Source organism: Carettochelys insculpta, chromosome 6 (genome assembly GCF_033958435.1).
Source record: "Carettochelys insculpta isolate YL-2023 chromosome 6, ASM3395843v1, whole genome shotgun sequence".
In the NCBI taxonomy this organism is placed as follows: Eukaryota; Metazoa; Chordata; order Testudines; family Carettochelyidae; genus Carettochelys; species Carettochelys insculpta.
Genome location: NC_134142.1, coordinates 40,359,466 through 40,377,500, shown reverse-complemented (window position 1 = coordinate 40,377,500; position 18,035 = coordinate 40,359,466). Strand labels below are relative to the sequence as shown.

General features: G+C 43.9%; 1 protein-coding gene across 16 annotated transcripts in view; it reads left to right on the top strand.

Moving 5' to 3' along the window:
* The window catches only part of NRXN3 (neurexin 3), a 1,384,038-nt gene that overhangs the window by 652,059 nt on the left and 713,944 nt on the right, over window positions 1-18,035 (top strand). For all 16 annotated transcript variants that reach the window (XM_074996672.1, XM_074996671.1, XM_074996675.1 and 13 more), the window contains one exon: window positions 10,954-11,073. In XM_074996672.1, the coding sequence (XP_074852773.1) occupies window positions 10,954-11,073 (120 nt within the window). The remainder of the gene's footprint in view (window positions 1-10,953; window positions 11,074-18,035) is intronic.

Sequence of the window (18,035 nt, the reverse complement as noted above, 5' to 3'; positions counted from 1 at the left end):
CTGATCACCAGAGAATGCCAGACAAGCATTTCTTGATTTAGCATAGGATAATAAATTACTGGCTGAACACTCATTTCACATAGGGTTGGATGCTGCTAGGTTCACTGATAGGGCAATGGCATTGGTCATTATGATACACAGATATCCAGACCTCCAATCATCAGGTATCCCTCAAGAGGTCCAACAGACCAGGGGTTCTCAAACCTTTTCCTTCTGAAGCCCCTCCCCGCAACATGTTATAAAAATTCTGTGGCTTACCTGTGCCACAACAAACTGGTTTCTGCACATAAAAGCCAAAGCCAGTTTTAGGGGGAAGCAAACAGGGCGGTTGCCTCGTGCTCCATGCCAGAGGGGCCCTTGCAAAGTTACCTTGCTCAAGATTTCACTTCGGGCCTAGGTGGTAGGACTCAAGGCCCCAGACTTCAGCTTCGTGAAATGAGGCTTTGGCTTTCTGCAACGAAGCCCATGAGTCTAATGCTGGCTGTGCTTGGAGTAACCCTGGAAAACTGCTTGTGGCTCCTCCACTCCAGGGAGCCCCCACAGACCTCTTTTTGAGAACCACTGCAAAAGACCATACTAGACCTGCCTTTTTGAGGCATTATCCCTCTTTTCTGAGCAGTCTGACAGACTGCAATATTTGAAGAACTCCAGTGCACTAGTCAAGAAAAAGGTTATCCTCAGCAGTCAGACCACTCTTCTGCATTTAGGTTTTGCCACCAACGTAGGGAAATAAGAACCACAGAGGTTATAGGAGAAGAATTCTCCACTTTTCTTCAGTAGCTTCACCTAGGTCATCCTGGCACAAGCTCTAAGCAAACATTTGCTGATGTTTGTCGAGGAAAACTTAACAGCTTTCATAATGCCAGACTTTCGTACCAACCCGCTATCTCTCTGCTTAAATGATTTTTCTTTAATTATCAGATTTGAGGGGTCTTTTTTATCCCAGCTTCCCAATCCCCTTTCTTATGCCTTTTCAGCAACTACTCAGAAGGAAGTTCTCCTTTGGAAGCTGCAATCTCTTTCTTCAGCTGAAAGTTATTGAAGAGGTTCTGCACTTACTCAAAGGGAACATGTTTTATTCTCACTAATTCCTGATCCTAAAAGCAATAGGAGGACTCAGGCCCATACTGGACCTGTGACAGCTCAACAACAATATCTGAAAAAGTAGCTTTGCATGATCATACTGGCTTCCATTATGCCCACTCTAGATCTCACTGGTGACTGGCATGCTGCCCTCTACTTAAAAGTAGCATATTGCCCTCTGGTAATAAAACAGAGCCCATAGAAAATTTCTAAGGTTTGTGGTCTACCAGTGCAAGTACCAGTTTGCATTCCTACCATTGGGTCTGTTCACAGCCCCACATGTGGCAGTGCGGGCAGCATTCTTCAGAAAATCAGGAATTCAAGTGTTTCTATATCTTGACAACTGTTTGGTGAGATGCCAGTCCAAGACTCAGGTGTTGTCCGCTGTGACTTGTGGGTGCTGTGCTTGCTCATCAGTGCAGAGAAGTCAGTTCTGTCTCTAGTTCAGAACAGGGTTCATTGGAGTTGTCTTGGATTCTATGGAAGCCAAAGCCGTCCCCTGCAATTCAGATTGCAGATGATGTTGACCATTGTTTTATAGATCTGTAGGTTCATCCCTCCGTGATAGTGTGAAATTGCCTCAGGTCTCTGGAGCAAATGCCCTCATGAACTTTGTGGTCCCCCATGCTAGACTTGCCATCTCAGGAAACTTCTAGGATGTAATAGCTTCAGTTTACTTACCCATCAGTTCCCCTCTAGACATGGTGCAAGTACTCACACAAATCGTAGTCTCTTTAGACTGGTGGACAAACCATTTAAATTTGAGGAGCATGGTGCTCACTTCTCCTCCAGCTTTAACGCTAGCTACAGGCTTCTACCCTAGGTTGGGAGGTTCACCTGGGTTCCTGTAGACACAAAGTTTATAGTCAATACAGGATTTAACTCCATATGCTCCAGAGAGAACCCCATTTAACTCCATATTCTCCAGCTGAAAAGAAGAAGCCCCCATATAAATAATACAACAGCTGTGTTCTATGTGAACAGGCAAAGAAGGGCCAAGTTACTCTTGTGCCAACAGGCAACCAGGTGGTGAGACTTGTGCACTGCCAATTCAGTCACTGTCTGACCCTCTCACTTTTGGGGTGTGAAGAGAAATCTGGCTGATTAGTTAAGCAGATTGTTTACCAGTCATTACAAGTGGTCTTTCCATCTGCCATCTCAATTTTCTGGCTGTGGGGCACATGCTGTGTAGATCTTTTTGCAATTTAGGGCATAAGAAAGTGCTTCTTGTTTTATTCTCAACAGTGCCACAGCCTGAGTCGTTAAAGAATGCTTCTTGTTGCACTGGACAAACATGATACTGTACCAATTTCCTTCAGTTCCACTAACAACAGAAGTATTGGTGAAAGTCAGATGGGATTATGCTGCGGTCATACGTATAGCTCCAGCACAGCTTCAGCAACACTGGCTATCAGCTCCAGTGTCCCTCATGGTCAAATCTCTATTGACTTTCCCACCAAACCCAGGCCTGATCTTTAAGGATCATGATCACCTCCTACACCTCACCCTTCAGTCCCTCCGGATGTTCATATTTAATCTTCCAAGAAGAGTTTTTTTTCAAAGGGAGCTCAAGGTGTGCTATTTAAATAGTAGAAAACCATCCACAAGGCACACTTACCTGGTAAAGTGGAAGAGATTTTCCATCCATTCCCAGCAGAAGGGGGTTAATTTGGTCCAATCGTCACTATTACTATCTCTTTTTTCCTCAAACAACAAGGTCTGGTGAATCTGATGAAGCGGGTCTTTGACCCACGAAAGCTTATGCTCCAAAATATCTGTTAGTCTATAAAGTGCCACAAGACTTCTTGTTGTTCTTGGTCTGGTTATTAGTTCCATCAGGAGCCATCTAGGGGCTCTTTTGGCTTTCCGCACACAATTGATAATCTTGCTGGTTTTTTTTCCCCTCAACCTTGTGTAAATGAATTTTATGAAAGGTCTTAAAAAGTTGTACTTTCCGGAAGAGGATCTTCTTTCATCTTTGGACTTGAACTTGGTATTGTCAAAATTCATGTGTCCTTTCTTTGAATCTTTAGCTATCTGTTCTTTGTTACAGCTGTCTCTGACGATGGGCTTTTTGGTGGCAGTCAGTGCTTCAGGAGAGTAGGTGCTTGTTTCAATGTCTGTTTCGCTACATGTGGTCTTCTACAAAAATGAGGGTTATTTGCATCCATTGCCCAAGCTTCTTACAAAACGGGTTTCTCATTTCATATCAATCGAGCACTATACCTACATTCTTTCCTCTCAGAGACCCATAAAGATGAGGAGATACTCTACGTTACAGATGTCAGGTTAGTAATCTACTTGGACTGGCTGATACAGTTTAGATAATTCTCACAGTTGTTTGCGGCAGTTGTAGATCTCTGGCTCTTCTCAAAGGATCTCCTCTTATATACACTTCTCTTATAACTTGGCCAATATTCTTGTATCATACAGAATACTAGTGCATTCAATGAGATCATATATAACGTGGTCTTCAGTGTGCACCTTTGTATCACAGCAAGCCATCTCTGTCATATGGGAGTGAAACCTGGATTCAGTGTGTGGTCCTCATTCAGGTAGACTTTGATCCCACTTCTGCATTGAACTGTTTGTGGAATGGATGAGTGCAATCACTTGAACTGGTTATGAACCTGCTCTGTAACTGGTTGTGCTTTGAGATGTCCAATCCACAACCCTCTGTGTTTCCCCTCGTTATGAGTGTCGCTTTGGTAAGAAGTAACTGAAGGGAGTCCAGTGTTGCTCCACCCTTTATACTGCCATTCAGTAACCAAGGGCAACAGAGAGTGAGTGTGGCAGCCAAATAGATACCACTGATGGGGAAAATCTCTGGTAAGCATTTACTGGGTGCACACACACCCCAAAATGGAATCGACGTATTTTCAGGAAGTGTTACACAACAAGTTTGGAACAGGTTAGTAATTGTTTATTTAATAAGAGCTGGGGGCTGGAGGCCATGTAATTTAGCTCCTTATGGCATTGGCAAGTTGGACTCATCTGTTAGTTTCCATACTAATTACAGGGGGTTTTCTCTTTGCTCAAAGCACCCATCAGAGCTGGAAGAGAGAGGGGCACTTCTGGCAAGGGTAATTCCTTCATTCCTTCCTGAACCTTTGAAGGTAAGGGGAGAAAGATCTGAATATCAGTGAAGTTGAAGAAGAGGGTGGAAATGATCACCCTTATCAATTTCCTGAGCATCCAGATTGTGTTCTACCTCATCAGTGCAAAGGAAACAACATAGTCAAAAATAGCACAACCATGTTGATACAACTGGATTTTCAGTAGGTGGAGGGAGCTGTAACATTCAGGGTAAGGAGCAGTTGGTACAGCTTCACAGTCAGTGTCAGGCATAACCAAAGTATGTAAGAGGTTTATCATCCTGCAACCATCATTTAAAGAAACTGTGAATTCATTAGGTGACTCATAGGAATAGTAAATATCTTCCATTTTCATAGTGCCTTTCATCCTACAATGAAATGATGCAGCAGAAACACCAACTGACATTTAGGTCAAGGATGCTGAGAAAACTTTGTTTGAAACTTCGAGAAAGATGGGCAGAAAACAGGTACCCAAAGCAGAATTTGGCCAGGAGTGCTGGGCTTGTACCCCCAGCAGGTGACTTTCTTCTTTTCTAATGCAAGGAGGAGGAGAAGGATGACGACAAAAACACACATTCACTCACCTTATCCCTGATGAGAAATAAAAGTCAATCCTCAACTGTAAGAAGAGGAGGCCCATCCCAGAGCCAGATGCAACTCACTGAGCCTGAGCCACTTGGTAAATTAGAGCTGCAAGGGACTAGTCTAAGGATTCTTCATGGACCTTATCCCAATAAAGGCTCCATTGTCACTGGTCTGGCATTCCACACCTCCAGCATGCATTTTGTCCTCTTACACTATCTCCAGGGCAGAGAGAGGTGGGAACAGGAGGTGGCAAACTGCATCCTTCACTTTTGTGCTGGTTCAAAAGTTTTCCTACTTGGGAAAAAATTCTCCATTGTCCATTTCTGATTATTTGAAGTTCACTTGGCACCCCTTACACAGCATTGAGTGGACTCAGAAGGCCAGAGGATCCAGCCTAAAATACGAGTGTAAATATTACCCACAGAGAAATGTCAAAGAAGGCCAGGGTATGTGCAAACTCAGGGAGAAACCCAGAGCAAATGCACACATGTAATGAATTAAAAATGCATACGCTGGCATACACATGAAGTATGTAGTTTTAGCTGTGTTGGTCCCAGGCTATTAGAGAGACTAGATGAGGTAATATCTTTTATCAGACCAATTTCTGTTGATGAGAAAGAGAGAGGCTCTTCAGACGCACAGCTGTTTGTGGGTCTGAGAAGGTAATTCTGTGATTCTGGAATCACAGCAAAATGCATAGTGGAATAGATTGTTTAGCATAAGTGGATCACTTGTATTGTAAGGGACCATTCAAGTGGCCTGTTAACACCTCTGGAATCGTTGGATGCAAAAAGGGGTTACTGGGTTACAGAGTGATATAATAAGCCATGCATTCAGTGTTTTTTTTCCACCACCAGGCAGGCATTCAACACTCTCTGCAAAACTCCTGTACATGAGTCATCTTCTAAACTAGGGAGTCCTACTAACAATCATGTACAAGAAACCCACAGGTCTCCTTACTTACCTTCATATATCCAGAAAGCCGCCCAAACACACCAAGAAATGTGTTCTCTAATGCCAGGAATTTAGATACTGATGAATATAGTCTGAGGAGAAAGTCCAGGCTACATACTGTAATCAGCTTAATACTACCTTCACCAAACAAGGATGCTCCACCAGAAAAGTAGATCACATCATGAAATGGGCCACTTAAATACCTGGGATACCCTGCTTTGGGAGAGAAATAAACCCCCCTCTCACTTCCCTAGCTGTCACTTTGAACCTCATGCTTGAACCCATACTCAATTGGAATCTAATCCTTACAGAAATCTTTCCACAACCCCCTTTGTTGGTCTTTAGGCAACCCCCGCCCTCTACAAGCTCATCATCAGAAGTAAGTTTCCCACAGGCCAGGACCCACCAACTCAAAGCAGCAACACACCCTTCCGGAACAGCAGATACGAAACCTGCAGGTATACCACCATTGCCGTGATGAGCAACACGCACCTCTCAATGCGCTTTTCAAAACTCATGGATCCTATGCATGCCTATCACAACAAGTAGAGTACTGTACCCCATTCACTAAATGCCCCCCCAGCAATTATGTGGCTAAAACCAGACAACTGTGATCTTGAATAAATCCACTCAGAAAGAAGCAATAAAGCCAAAACCACTCGGTCACCTGTGCGTGAACATCTTTCACAGATCAGTCACTCCATAGCTGACCTGTCAGTTTTCATCCTCAAAGGACACCTGCACAACGCTTTCAGGAGAGGAGCCTGAGAGCTTAAATTCATTGAGCTGGCAGATAGGAAAATCTTAGACTGAATATACACGGTAGGTTTATGGCTCATTACAACAATCTTGTAACTCAGTAACTGCCCTCTATTTATCGTATGAATGCAGTGGTGTTATTAGGCCAGAGTACCGTGAATGATTCTTTACAATGTGTGCTACCTACTTACACTAAACAATTTGTTTCAGTTTTCACTTCTGTGTGATTCTGGGAGTTCCCTTGTTAGACTTGGAGACTCTCTCTCACCAATGGAAGTGGTCTCACCTTGTCTGGCTCTACATCTGATGCTACATTTACATTTGCAACTGTTTGACAAAACTTTTGTCATTCATTGATGCTTAAAAATCCCCCTCCCCAAACAATAAAAGTTTTGCTGCAGCAAGCGGAAGAGTGAACACTGCTTCACTTCTGCTGACAAAGCAAAAGCTGTTCATGTGGAGGAGAGAGGAAGTATTTTGTCAGTACAAATGCCAACAAATAGCATTTCACACGCATTGACTTTTAGCGAAAGGGCTATGTTAACACAGTCTTGTTGCTAAATGCTGTGTAGTGTAGCCATATCCTAACAGATACAATTATTTGTATGGTTTACAGGTTCCTACACTAGATCTAAAACTTTATTTTAACTCTATCTCTTGTACATTTTAATTGTCTCCAAAGAAATTACATTAAAACTGGAGCTTTTGACACCATGTGGAGATCTGTGGCAATATTGTATTTAGAACCAGATCTGTCGCTCTGTGTATATAAATTCTGCGTCTCTGCCACCCATCCCCATCCATTATTACTGACCGGCAAGGATTTTTTAGTTTATAATCCCCCATGCTCCTGTTACTCTCTGTCCTAGTACTAATCCACTGTGACTTCCCAATCAGTTGCTCTGGATGAGGCTCTGGTGTCACAAACAGAGGATTATAAGATACCAGGCAAGGACTGTAAGCATCAGGAGCAAATGAATGCTAGAAACAAGGATTTTGTTACCAAACTTAAGTCCCGTAACACAAACGAGTGAAGCAAGGTATAAAACCTCAGCTTGCTGCTGTATGATCTATCACAAGCGATTCTAAATACAGCAGATTAGGTTTCAAGGTTTGCTTGTTTTTTCCTGTGATGCATCATGAGCTTTTGAAAATTCCTCTTCAGACTGGCATCGTGCATTATTTTATTATTTCCTCACCTCTTTTTGGGCTCCATATGCATTACATGGTATCCAAGAGGTGGTTGTTCTCTTCAGAATACAGCTGGGGCTTTGTCTACACTTACAATTGAGTGACAAAGCTTTTGTTGTTTTCCGGACCTTAAACACTCTGCCCCCCCGCCCCATGACAAAAGCTTTGCTGCGACAAATACTAGTTTAAATAATACTTTGTCAGCAGGAATGCTCTCCTGCCAGCAAAGCATATGCCAGGTGGACGATTTTGCCCATAAAAGTGCCAACAGTGTTTGTACTGCCTAACTTTCAATGCCATGGCTGCATCAATGCAGCAGTGTTACTAAAAGCTGTGTAGTATAGCCATACCCAGGAAGACATAGTTACTATGTCCTTCAGCTCTCCCAGTGTCCCCAGCGACAGCTCCTTGTGGTACCACTCTGGGCATGGCTTAGATTGCTGAATTATTACTGATACTCCTGACTCAGTCTCTTCCTCTAAAGGGTTCTGGCCCCTGGTCTCTGAGGCGTCCCAACAGTAGGTGTCTGCACTGGATGATCTCTGCTGGAAAATGCATTTATCTGAAATAAAGTTTTTTGGGAAAGTATAGAAAGTGGTGAGAAAAACAACAAATAAAAGATAATTAGAAACAGCTGCAGGGGAAAAGGTGTTCTAAATAGGTGCAGCGTGGTATTATGGGAATATTAACAGGATTTCTTAACTTGTCTGTAAACAGCTGTGGGAGCACCACATTTTCACAGAGATTGGGGCTAGGCTAAGGGTGGAATGCGGGTGTCGGATGGAGACTGTTTTTCTGCACGCTGCAGTGCAAAGGAAGGGTAGCTTTTTTGATGCCTCACCCCTTTGCCTCCTCCTGTGCTTACCCAGAAAAGCATAGGTAAAAGTGACAGCCAAGAAGTTATTTTGGGTTGTTAATCTAATATCCCCTCCTCTCTGTTAGGGCATGTCTGAAGTGGGCATCAGACCATCTGTGCAGCCATGTGTGTGTGTGTGAAGGCTTGATGGTGTGTTTGTGTTGCACTCTCTCATTCTGAACACTCACATACATAAGGTCAAATTTGTCCTGCATCTATATTGCTAAAAATCTAGAGGCACTCCATTTGAATTCATCAGGATGTACGCAGGTGTAGGTAAAAGCAGCAGCGTATGTGCAGGGATGGAAGAGCGAAAAAAAACCCCTTCTTCCAAACCCCTTGCCCCCGATCTATTGGTGGTGGTACCCCATTCCATAACTGAATTCCAACTGGGGCAGTTTGTCAGACATGGAGATATTTGCAAGCAAACTGCTTCTATATTTTCTTGAGGCTTTTTTTTGCAGAGCTGTTTGGACTGTGAAGAAAGCTCACCATTTTTCTACTGCACTAATAGCCAGTTATATTCTCTACCTGCTGCTGCCCACATCAGTCAGTCAGAACAGTAAGCAGCTGCTAGCACTTGACCAACAGGCAAGTCAAAAATGGGATGTCTGCTAGAGGGGCAGCCAGAAAGGCCTTAGATTTGTCCCAGGCATTCAGTTAGAATGCCTGACTCTTAAATTTGCCCAGTGACCCCAGTTCATTCAGGGAGGGCACAGCTGCTGCAAAAGCAGCAAGAAGGGATCGTTCTGCCTGTGACAACTCAGAAGTGAAGTGATTAGGAGAGCCTAAGGGAGAGGAATCCTGGAGTGGGAGGCAAGCATGATAAGACCCAGAGATTCAAAGGGCCTTCGAGGTCAGTTTGATCCATTCTGTTTCCATGGTAGTGAGTATGTTACAGGATGGACTGAGGATCACAGTTTCAAAGTTCTGTTCCTGCATAGGCCATTCATTTGGTGTGTGGCACACGGCAAAATACTGAGGTAAAACTTTTCCATTTTGGGAGAGTGAAGAAGGAGGAATCTGACGGTGAGCACCATAATTCATATTTAGGTACCTAAATACATGACCTGCATTTTAGAGGTGCTGAACAGCCACAGGATACTTTGACAACAGTTGAAGTATTTACATAGAGATTTAGGTACCTAACTCAAGGTCAGTGTATTTGAAAATACTGGCCTCAATCTCTCTGTGCTTCCACTACCCTGTGGTCAAAAATGCGGGGGGGGCGTGATACTGACCTAGCCAACTGGGAGGTTTTGAGACTAACATTAAGTGCTGTTTCTAAAAAACAATGGAATGTTCAAAAAGAGGAACAAACTGTCTGATTTGTTTAGCTGTTGTTCCATGATTCTCTGGGTTAGCATAGTGACACTAAGTGGACCTTGCTCAGCCTAGCTAGTTCTTCATCTGCCCACCTCCACACCTTTTTTTGTTTTTCTCTTTTCCAGAACACTACAGGCTAAGTATAACATGCAGCCATCCATTCAGTGCTCTGAGAGACCCACTGTGTGTGTTTACATGTATGAGCGTGTCTAATAATTACTGTGTACAAGCAGCTTCTGTCAGGTTATAAAGCATACAGCTCCCGCCTCCTGGTTAGACTGGTTGGAGCTGTGCAACTTTTACCTGGTAATCATTCTTTGCTGATCTTACATGTGTCAAGCTAGCAGAGTGTCTCTGAGCACCTTTGCATTGTTAGACTATCCACCAGAACATCCCAGCAATGAAAGCATGTTTAGGTTGGCAAATGCAGCGTGCAAGGAAGAGCAGGCGACTGTTGATAATGAAGTGTAAACCATTCAGCCAGAGGGGCCCATCTGAAGATCTTATTGGTAGGTTCCCTGATGGCTCGATGTAATTTTCTAGAATGGGACAGTGTGGGTAGTAACTCTTAATGTGAATACACAGGAACATACAGATGTGAGTTCAAGTTCCAAGTTCCAAAATTTCTGCTTGATCTCAATAGCCAAGTGGCTTGGACCAAACTGAAGCATTGGCTGCTGGCCTAGTGCTCCCTATAGCCTGCATCTTTGTAACAAAGGAGGAGGGTAACCTTCAGCCCACGCTGCCCAGTTGACAGCCTCACAGCCAGTGAGTCAGATAGAGAAAAGACCAGGATAAACACGATGGCTCTCTGCCTCATTGGCTGAATACTCTCCAGACTGCATTTCTGCTGAGCCTGTGTAAGAGGGAATATGCTTTTGTTTACTGCTCCTTTCTGCTCTGTGTCACCGGTTGCTGTTTGTTGCTGATTGTGCAGTTCTTTGTGTGTTCTCTTTACCTTGAATTTCTGTTGCATGTCCAAGAATGGGAAAAGTGTTTGGGTTACATTTTTCTCTACTGCATGATGAGGATGATGAACTAGAGCTATCAATTAATCTTTCCTCCTGGCTTTGTCTCATGATTTCCCCCTTGTCCCATTTCCAGGCCCAAGCACCACCTGCCAAGAAGATTCCTGTGCAAATCAGGGCATCTGTAATCAGCAATGGGAAGGCTTTACTTGCGACTGTTCTATGACTTCATACTCTGGGAGCCAGTGCAATGACCGTGAGTGACATCTTTTCCTGTGTGGGACATAGAGAGATGGGAGGCTTGTGTTGCAGGGGCATAAAAACCAATTTGGGTGGGTATTTTCTGAATCCAACTTTCCCAGTAGCAAAGCCAAATCATCTGCTTCATAGAAAGAAACTCAGGCAGCCAGATTCTTTGAAGATCCAAAAGGTTATTTTTCTCTTTGATCTCGGTTTAATGTAATCCTTGTTGAATGTGAACTTCCTGTTTTCATTTTTACAGTGGGATATAATGGTAATGAGCACTGAATGTCTGAGTTTACAGAAATCAAGTGTAATTACATGTTGGGTAATAATTGCACTTGTCCAACGCTTGGCACGCTTTGGTTCATATAGCTTTGCAGTCAAGAGACTTATTGTAGGTTTGTTTTCATCTAAATCCCTGGGACTAAGTCATACACCCCAAATGAAACTGCTGATCACTCCACTCTGTGAACAGCAATGATTTTTGAAGAGCTGGCTTTCTACAAAAGTAGAGATTTGGGTTTTGGTTACGTAAGTGATTGGTTAAAACTGGATGAGAGATTAAATGTGGAAGAACAATGTAATTGTTGAAATCCCTTACCCCAAGCTATTGAGGTTTTCCTCTCAACAGATCTGCCCTAAGTCCTCTGATTCATAATGGATTTGAAAAAAAAAATGACCTGTGTATAATTTTCCATCCTTCAATAATCTCTGCTGGCATCTAAAGGAAGCAGCTTGGTTCAGGAGTCTGACTTCCAATTTTCTTTATTTTACAAAATATAATATTTTATTGTAATCATCAGAACAGAGGACTAAAAATGAATGGCATTGTGCTGTATTTACTGTAGTACTCATTCATTTAGAGTGAATACTGCCGTTAGCATAGCATTGTGCACTCGAATACTTTGGACCATTATTGAATCGTGATGATGGTTTAAATGCGAACACTTGCAGTATATTTTTAATGGAGTTTCAAAGGCCAGGCTGATTGCCTCTAACTAGCCTTACCAGTGATATTTCTACCTTTGCCCACTTGAACTGTCTGACCAAACCTCTGGGACTGAAATTCTCGTCAAAGAGGCTAACAGCAAGAGGAGCATGTTCTTCTGATGGGCTCTGAAGCTGCCTTCCATGACTCCATCAGAGCAACTTTTGGCCCTGTGTGTCTGCCAGTGTTCTGTTTGGAAAGAGATTCCCAGCATTGTCTGGGCCAATGGGCAAGGTGAGCTCTGAGCTCTGGCTGTGTAACAGGCACCATCGCTATGTCCTTGCCAGGCTCACTTGTCTCTCCATAATTGTCTTTCACTGCTTCTGTGTAGCTCCTTGTTTGTCACATATGGTCACTAGCCCCCGACTTGGACACTGCTCTGTTGGCCAGCTTCAACTTGCTAAGCAAACCACGCTATAACGCTAGTAGCACAGAGGAGACACTACCTTGGAATCTGTTAAGGAGCTTTTCAGTAAGTGCCTTGGAGATCTCTAAAGGGATTATCGACACCATGTTCTTCCTTGTTCCTAATGGGCTTCGCAGCTCCAGAGAGTGGCTGTGCCCTTGTTACACTGTTGCTAATGAATTCAGGCAGGCTCTGAAGTGTCAACAAGCTAGGTTCCCCAGTCTGTAATTGGGCATTTGTTGCTGCTGTGGAGCTGGCAGCTGGAAGGCCATGTGGGACAGTTAGAGAGTAGCTTGATCTGAGTGATGGTGACTGAGATGCAGTGACCAGTTTCCAAATGCCAGTGGGTGCATGTATGTGCCCTGGCTAATGAACTGGAAATGCTCCAGGGAAGATGTGTGTCTGAAAAGGAACTGGGAAGGTAAGTCACACTGGCTGTTTCAAGGCAGGAAGAGTCCATCTGGGATCTGCACAAGGTAAGTGTGCCATGTGTAAAAATCTGTGCCAAGTACTGAGACTCGAGATGCCTTTTGTTGTCACTGATCACCTCATTTCTGCTACAAAGCGAGGTTAGATGCACTTGGCTCTTATTCTGCATCTGTTAAACATGTTTCTCACTACACTGGTGTGTCTGATACAAAATGAAGTGCTAGTATTGTAATGGGAGTGTGAGATACATGTCTTGCAATCTGGATTTAGCAGGGTGGTTGGCGAGAAAAAATAGCTTTCCTTTATACACTCAGTAAGCTTAGTTGTCATTCAGTGAAGTGTTAGGAACTACTGAATTCAGAAGTTTTGTTGTTTTAAACACAGGTGTCTGCTTTTGTTATTTTGGAAGATGCTCATCAAATAAATTCTGATCTTGAACCAGGGTGAGTGATGGCTACAGTGTCCTTTTCATACTGGAGACTAATCAACGGTGTTACTACAAATTTACACAGTGCACATGAAAGCAAAATTTGGCCACGGTGAACTGTTTTCTCATTTCATTTTGATAAATAGCACACATGCTCTTGCTGGGATGATTGCATTGGGATAGATTGAGTGCAGCATGTCTCAGTGACACTATGGGATGGATTAAGTGTCAGGGATAGGCCATTAAAATGCATCTCTCAGTAGCTGCTTTGTCTAGTCCTCAGTAACCAGTAGATGTGAGGTGTAACTTGCTAGCGTGCGCCTTGCAAGTAACGGGGTCTTCTGATTTGATCAACACTGAACAAGTCTCGGTAAAACCATAGTCCTCATTTAGATTAATTATAATCTAATTCAGTTCCACAACTCGAACTTTCGGTACCTCCCTGGAATGGACTGCTGCTGTTGAACTTCCCACTTTGGGTTGAATGAAAATAATGATACATTCTAGTGTAGAAGTTGGTTAGAAAAATTTGAATAATTTGACAATTTGGGCTGTGAAAACACATATTCAGTTTTGATCTAGTACTAGTGTTTTCCTAATCTGTAAGCCTTTAACAAAGTGGGGATAGCCCAGCTGTTTGAGCATTGGCCTCCTAAACCTATGGTTGTGCATTCAATGCTTGAAGAGGCTGTTTAGGGATCTGGGGCAAACAGATTTAAAAAAAAAAATACTGCCTGTGATGGTGATAGGTCCTGCCATGAGGGCGGGGGGCTGGCCTCAGTGACCTCTCAAGGTCCCTTCCAGTTCTTTGAGCAAGGTAGGCATAGCTCCATGTATCTTGGATACTGAAATGTACCAAAACTGCAAATAGTGAGAGTGTGCGGGTGAGTCAAAGAAATGTCTGAAGTTCTAGAAATGGGGGTTCAGATTTGCCCCCACTTGGGACAGCTGCTCTTTAAAGATGGAGCAATTCTGGTCAATCAGTTGTCTCTTTTACTTACAACCCAACTTTCATATATGAGTGGTTTCATAAACTTTAAGAAACCAACACGAGGAGTTTCATCTTGTTCCCATACACTCCCTTTAGCTGAATGTGTGAAGCTTAGCTTTTATGACACCACTGTATAACATTCAAATACCAGCCTTTTTTGTGTGTTGGTCAAGATACTAAGAGACACTTAGGAGACACTGTCAGTGCAATAAGCCTGGTCAATCAGATCTGTGGACTCTCGACACCTCAGCCTACCTGAATTTGTTCAATAATGACATACAATGCCAACAAAGAGTTGTCCTCTCGACATAAAAATGCCTTCTGTGTGGGAGGTGGTAGCTACGTCGGTAGGAGAAGCTCTGTCATTGACTTAGTGCTGGTTCTGAGATCAGTGTAACAGATGTCATTCAGGAGTGTGGTTTATTCACACCCCTGAGCAACATGAGTTTTACCGGCATGAGCTGTAGGGTATGCGTAAATTAGGTTTTTACTTTAACCCTGGACCTCTGGACCTTAATGTGTTGATTTCAGGCCCCAGTAACTTGAGACGTTCCCTTGGGAAACAATTGTGGTCTGTAATCTTGGTCAGGGAACCATGATGTGTCCCGTATTCCTGTAGTGAGATCGTCATATCACTCTCTGTAGCGAAGTCAGATCCAGCTAAAGGGAGTGTAGGGGGCAGGAGCAGGATGAAACTGTATCACAGAGAGAGTTGCTAGTTACTCTGTGCCTCATGTAGATGGGTAACAAGGTTAAGGCAAATGTTTTCTGGAGGAATCACCAGGCTGCTTTATATATGCATTAATGGAAGCTCCTTGTTTGTAGCAGATCAATAGCTAGCAGCCTGGCTAGTACAAACAACAGAGTATAAAGCACCTTTCCACACAACAGTCTGGTGGAGTGGTTGTTAAGTCTGTCTGTTGGCTGTCAAGCAGATCGGGGTTTGCTTATTTATTTATTAAATTATAGGTTGTAATATCGATCCAAGCTGTTAAAACAAGTTTTCTACTTAATCGGCAGGAAAACATAGCAGTCTGTGTTTGCCGGTCCTTTTGTACCTCTTCTCTCAACTCCATAAGTGTGCTTTGATAGAAACAGAACACACTCTGACTTGAACAAATGTGCTAGTAGGTGTGACATGCTTGTTCTGTTGCCTGAGGAAGTGGGCTGTCGCTCGTTTCACAGTAATTGGCAGCATTTTTTTTTTATTTTATCAGAGGACTTTTTCCATGTGATTTATAACCCAGGGACTGCTGCTTTGATCTGCTGAATCCCCTTAGTTTGTGAAGGGTTGGGGAGTAAAGGAGAGGGATGCAGGGTTGCTTTCTCCATGCATGTGACTCATTCATATAGTAATGGCTTTGTCATAATCAAACCATCCTGAACTCCAGCACCGTATCTCATGGGGGGCTGGTTCATGTTAGCAGAACTCTCTTGTCCCTCTGCTCAGTTAGAACTGTCAGTGACAAAATTGCCAGATTCCGAATAAATCCCAGAACAAAACTTTTGTACGAAGGTCAGAACATTATGGGCCTAATAACAAGGCAGTGGGAGCAAGTAATCTGCAACTTAAATTCTGTTACCTGGTGTCAGGGACATGGGATCAGGCCTTGCCGTCTTCCTCTGCACTTTGCTCTTTGTGTTTTTTGCCTTAGGTGAATTTAGTAGTGTGCTGAATTGACAGCTCCAGAGACTGAAGGCCTGTAGACTTGGGTGCACAATGGTCAGTGACCAACTAGATTTCACGCATCCTGTCCAAAGAATGGGGAACTACCCCATTCTTCAGTAATGAAATGGAAATCTAGCCTCCATTCAGTCCCTGATCTCTCTGCTGAGACTCACAACAGGGAAGACAGTTAAAGAAGTAATGATGAGGTCTTCTTAGGAAGTTCTCATTGGCCTCCATGGATATGACTGAGATCCTTTCCCCTCCCACCTCTTTTCATCTACACAACTTAAGCAGCCAAACCTATTTTTGCAGTTGGATTCAAACCTGTGACTTAGGTGAGCATTTTCCCCCTTTTTAGTGATTGTTGCCAGTCAGGCTGGTTACCCGAGCTGCGTCTACACGTGCACGCTACTTCGAAGTAGCGGCAGTAACTTCGAAATAGCGCCCGTCACGTCTACACGTGTTGGGTGCTATTTCGAAGTTGAAATCGACGTTAGGCGGCGAGACGTCGAAGTCGCTAACCCCATGAGGGGATGGGAATAGCGCCCTACTTCGACGTTCAACATCGAAGTAGGGACGTGTAGACGATCCGCGTCCCGCAACATCGAAATAGCGGGGTCCTCCATGGCGGCCATCAGCTGGGGGGTTGAGAGATACTCTCTCTCCAGCCCTTGTGGGGCTCTGTGGTCACCGTGGGCAGCAGCCCTTAGCCCAGGGCTTCTGGCTGCTGCTGCTGCAGCTGGGGGTCCGTGCTGCATATACAGGGTCTGCAACTAGTTGTTGGCTCTGTGTATCTTGCACTGTTTAATGAAAGTGTGTCTGGGAGGGGCCCTTTAAGGGAGCGACTTGCTGTTGAGTCCGCCCCGTGACCCTGTCTGCAGCTGTGCCTGGCTCCCTTATTTCGATGTGTGCTACTTTGGCGTGTAGACGTTCCCTCGCTGTGCCTATTTCGATGTTGGGCTGAGCAACGTCGAAGTTGAACATCGACGTTGCCAGCCCTGGAGGACGTGTAGACGTTATTCATCGAAATAGCCTATTTCGATGTCGCAACATCGAAATAAGCTATTTCGAAGTTGGGTGCACGTGTAGACGTAGCCCCTCTGTCCAGGCACCTCCACTGTGTTTCAGCTTGATTTAGTTGCAGATTCCCTTTTATTGCCCATGCTTAATTGTCACCCAGGCATTTGTAATGTGGCCAATTTACTGATAGTGAGAGTGGTGAGTACTGGGAGGCTGTTGATGTGTCAGAAATAAACCTTCATGTGCTTTGTTTGTCATGTGTGGCTAAACCAGTTTGCTGTTTAGCTAAAAGCAGCCCCGCCTTCCCTTAGCCTCCTGAGAATACTCAGTAGGGGAGTCCACCCTACGTGAAACAAAAGCCACCTCTGATTCAGCTTACACTAATCATTGCTTATTAGAGGAGATAGCAGACATCTTACCCTCTCTTCCATGCCTCTCACCTTGCTCCTTCCTTCATCTGTTTTGCCCCCTCTCTCCTCTGTGCCATTTAAATATCACTTGCTTTTACCAGAACTGCCTGCCTGACAGTCAGTCACTCTCCTCCTTGCAGTTCTTCTGTGCTCTCCTTCCAAAGTAAGAAGAAGCAGAATGAAGGAGGTATAAATGTGGTCATGTAGTCAGCATGAAATATAAATCACATCATCATTACTGGTCACAACCTTTGTTTTCCCTTCACCCCTCCCTCATTTAACTGTTTGTCATTCCTTGCTCTGTGATGTCTGGGACTGTCCTGTCTTCAGGACAGGAATCTGCCTTTCAGACTTGTAAAGCACCATTTGCCTCTCTTGTTGCTGGATAATAAAGTGTGCTTGCTTCAGCACTCAAGTGGTGAAGGAGGTTTTGTTGCCATTTGCTAAGCTGGAAAGCAAGTTCACCCTGAAATCACCCCTGTAAAGCATCTCTCTGGGATGTAGACCAAGTGCTTGTGTGAAAGTGAGACCAATTGGCACACTACCCCATGCACCTGTCTGGAGTCATCCTTGAAGATTCACAATATTAACACTGTGGCAAATGTGGACCTACCTGTTTGGAGTGAGATTTGTGT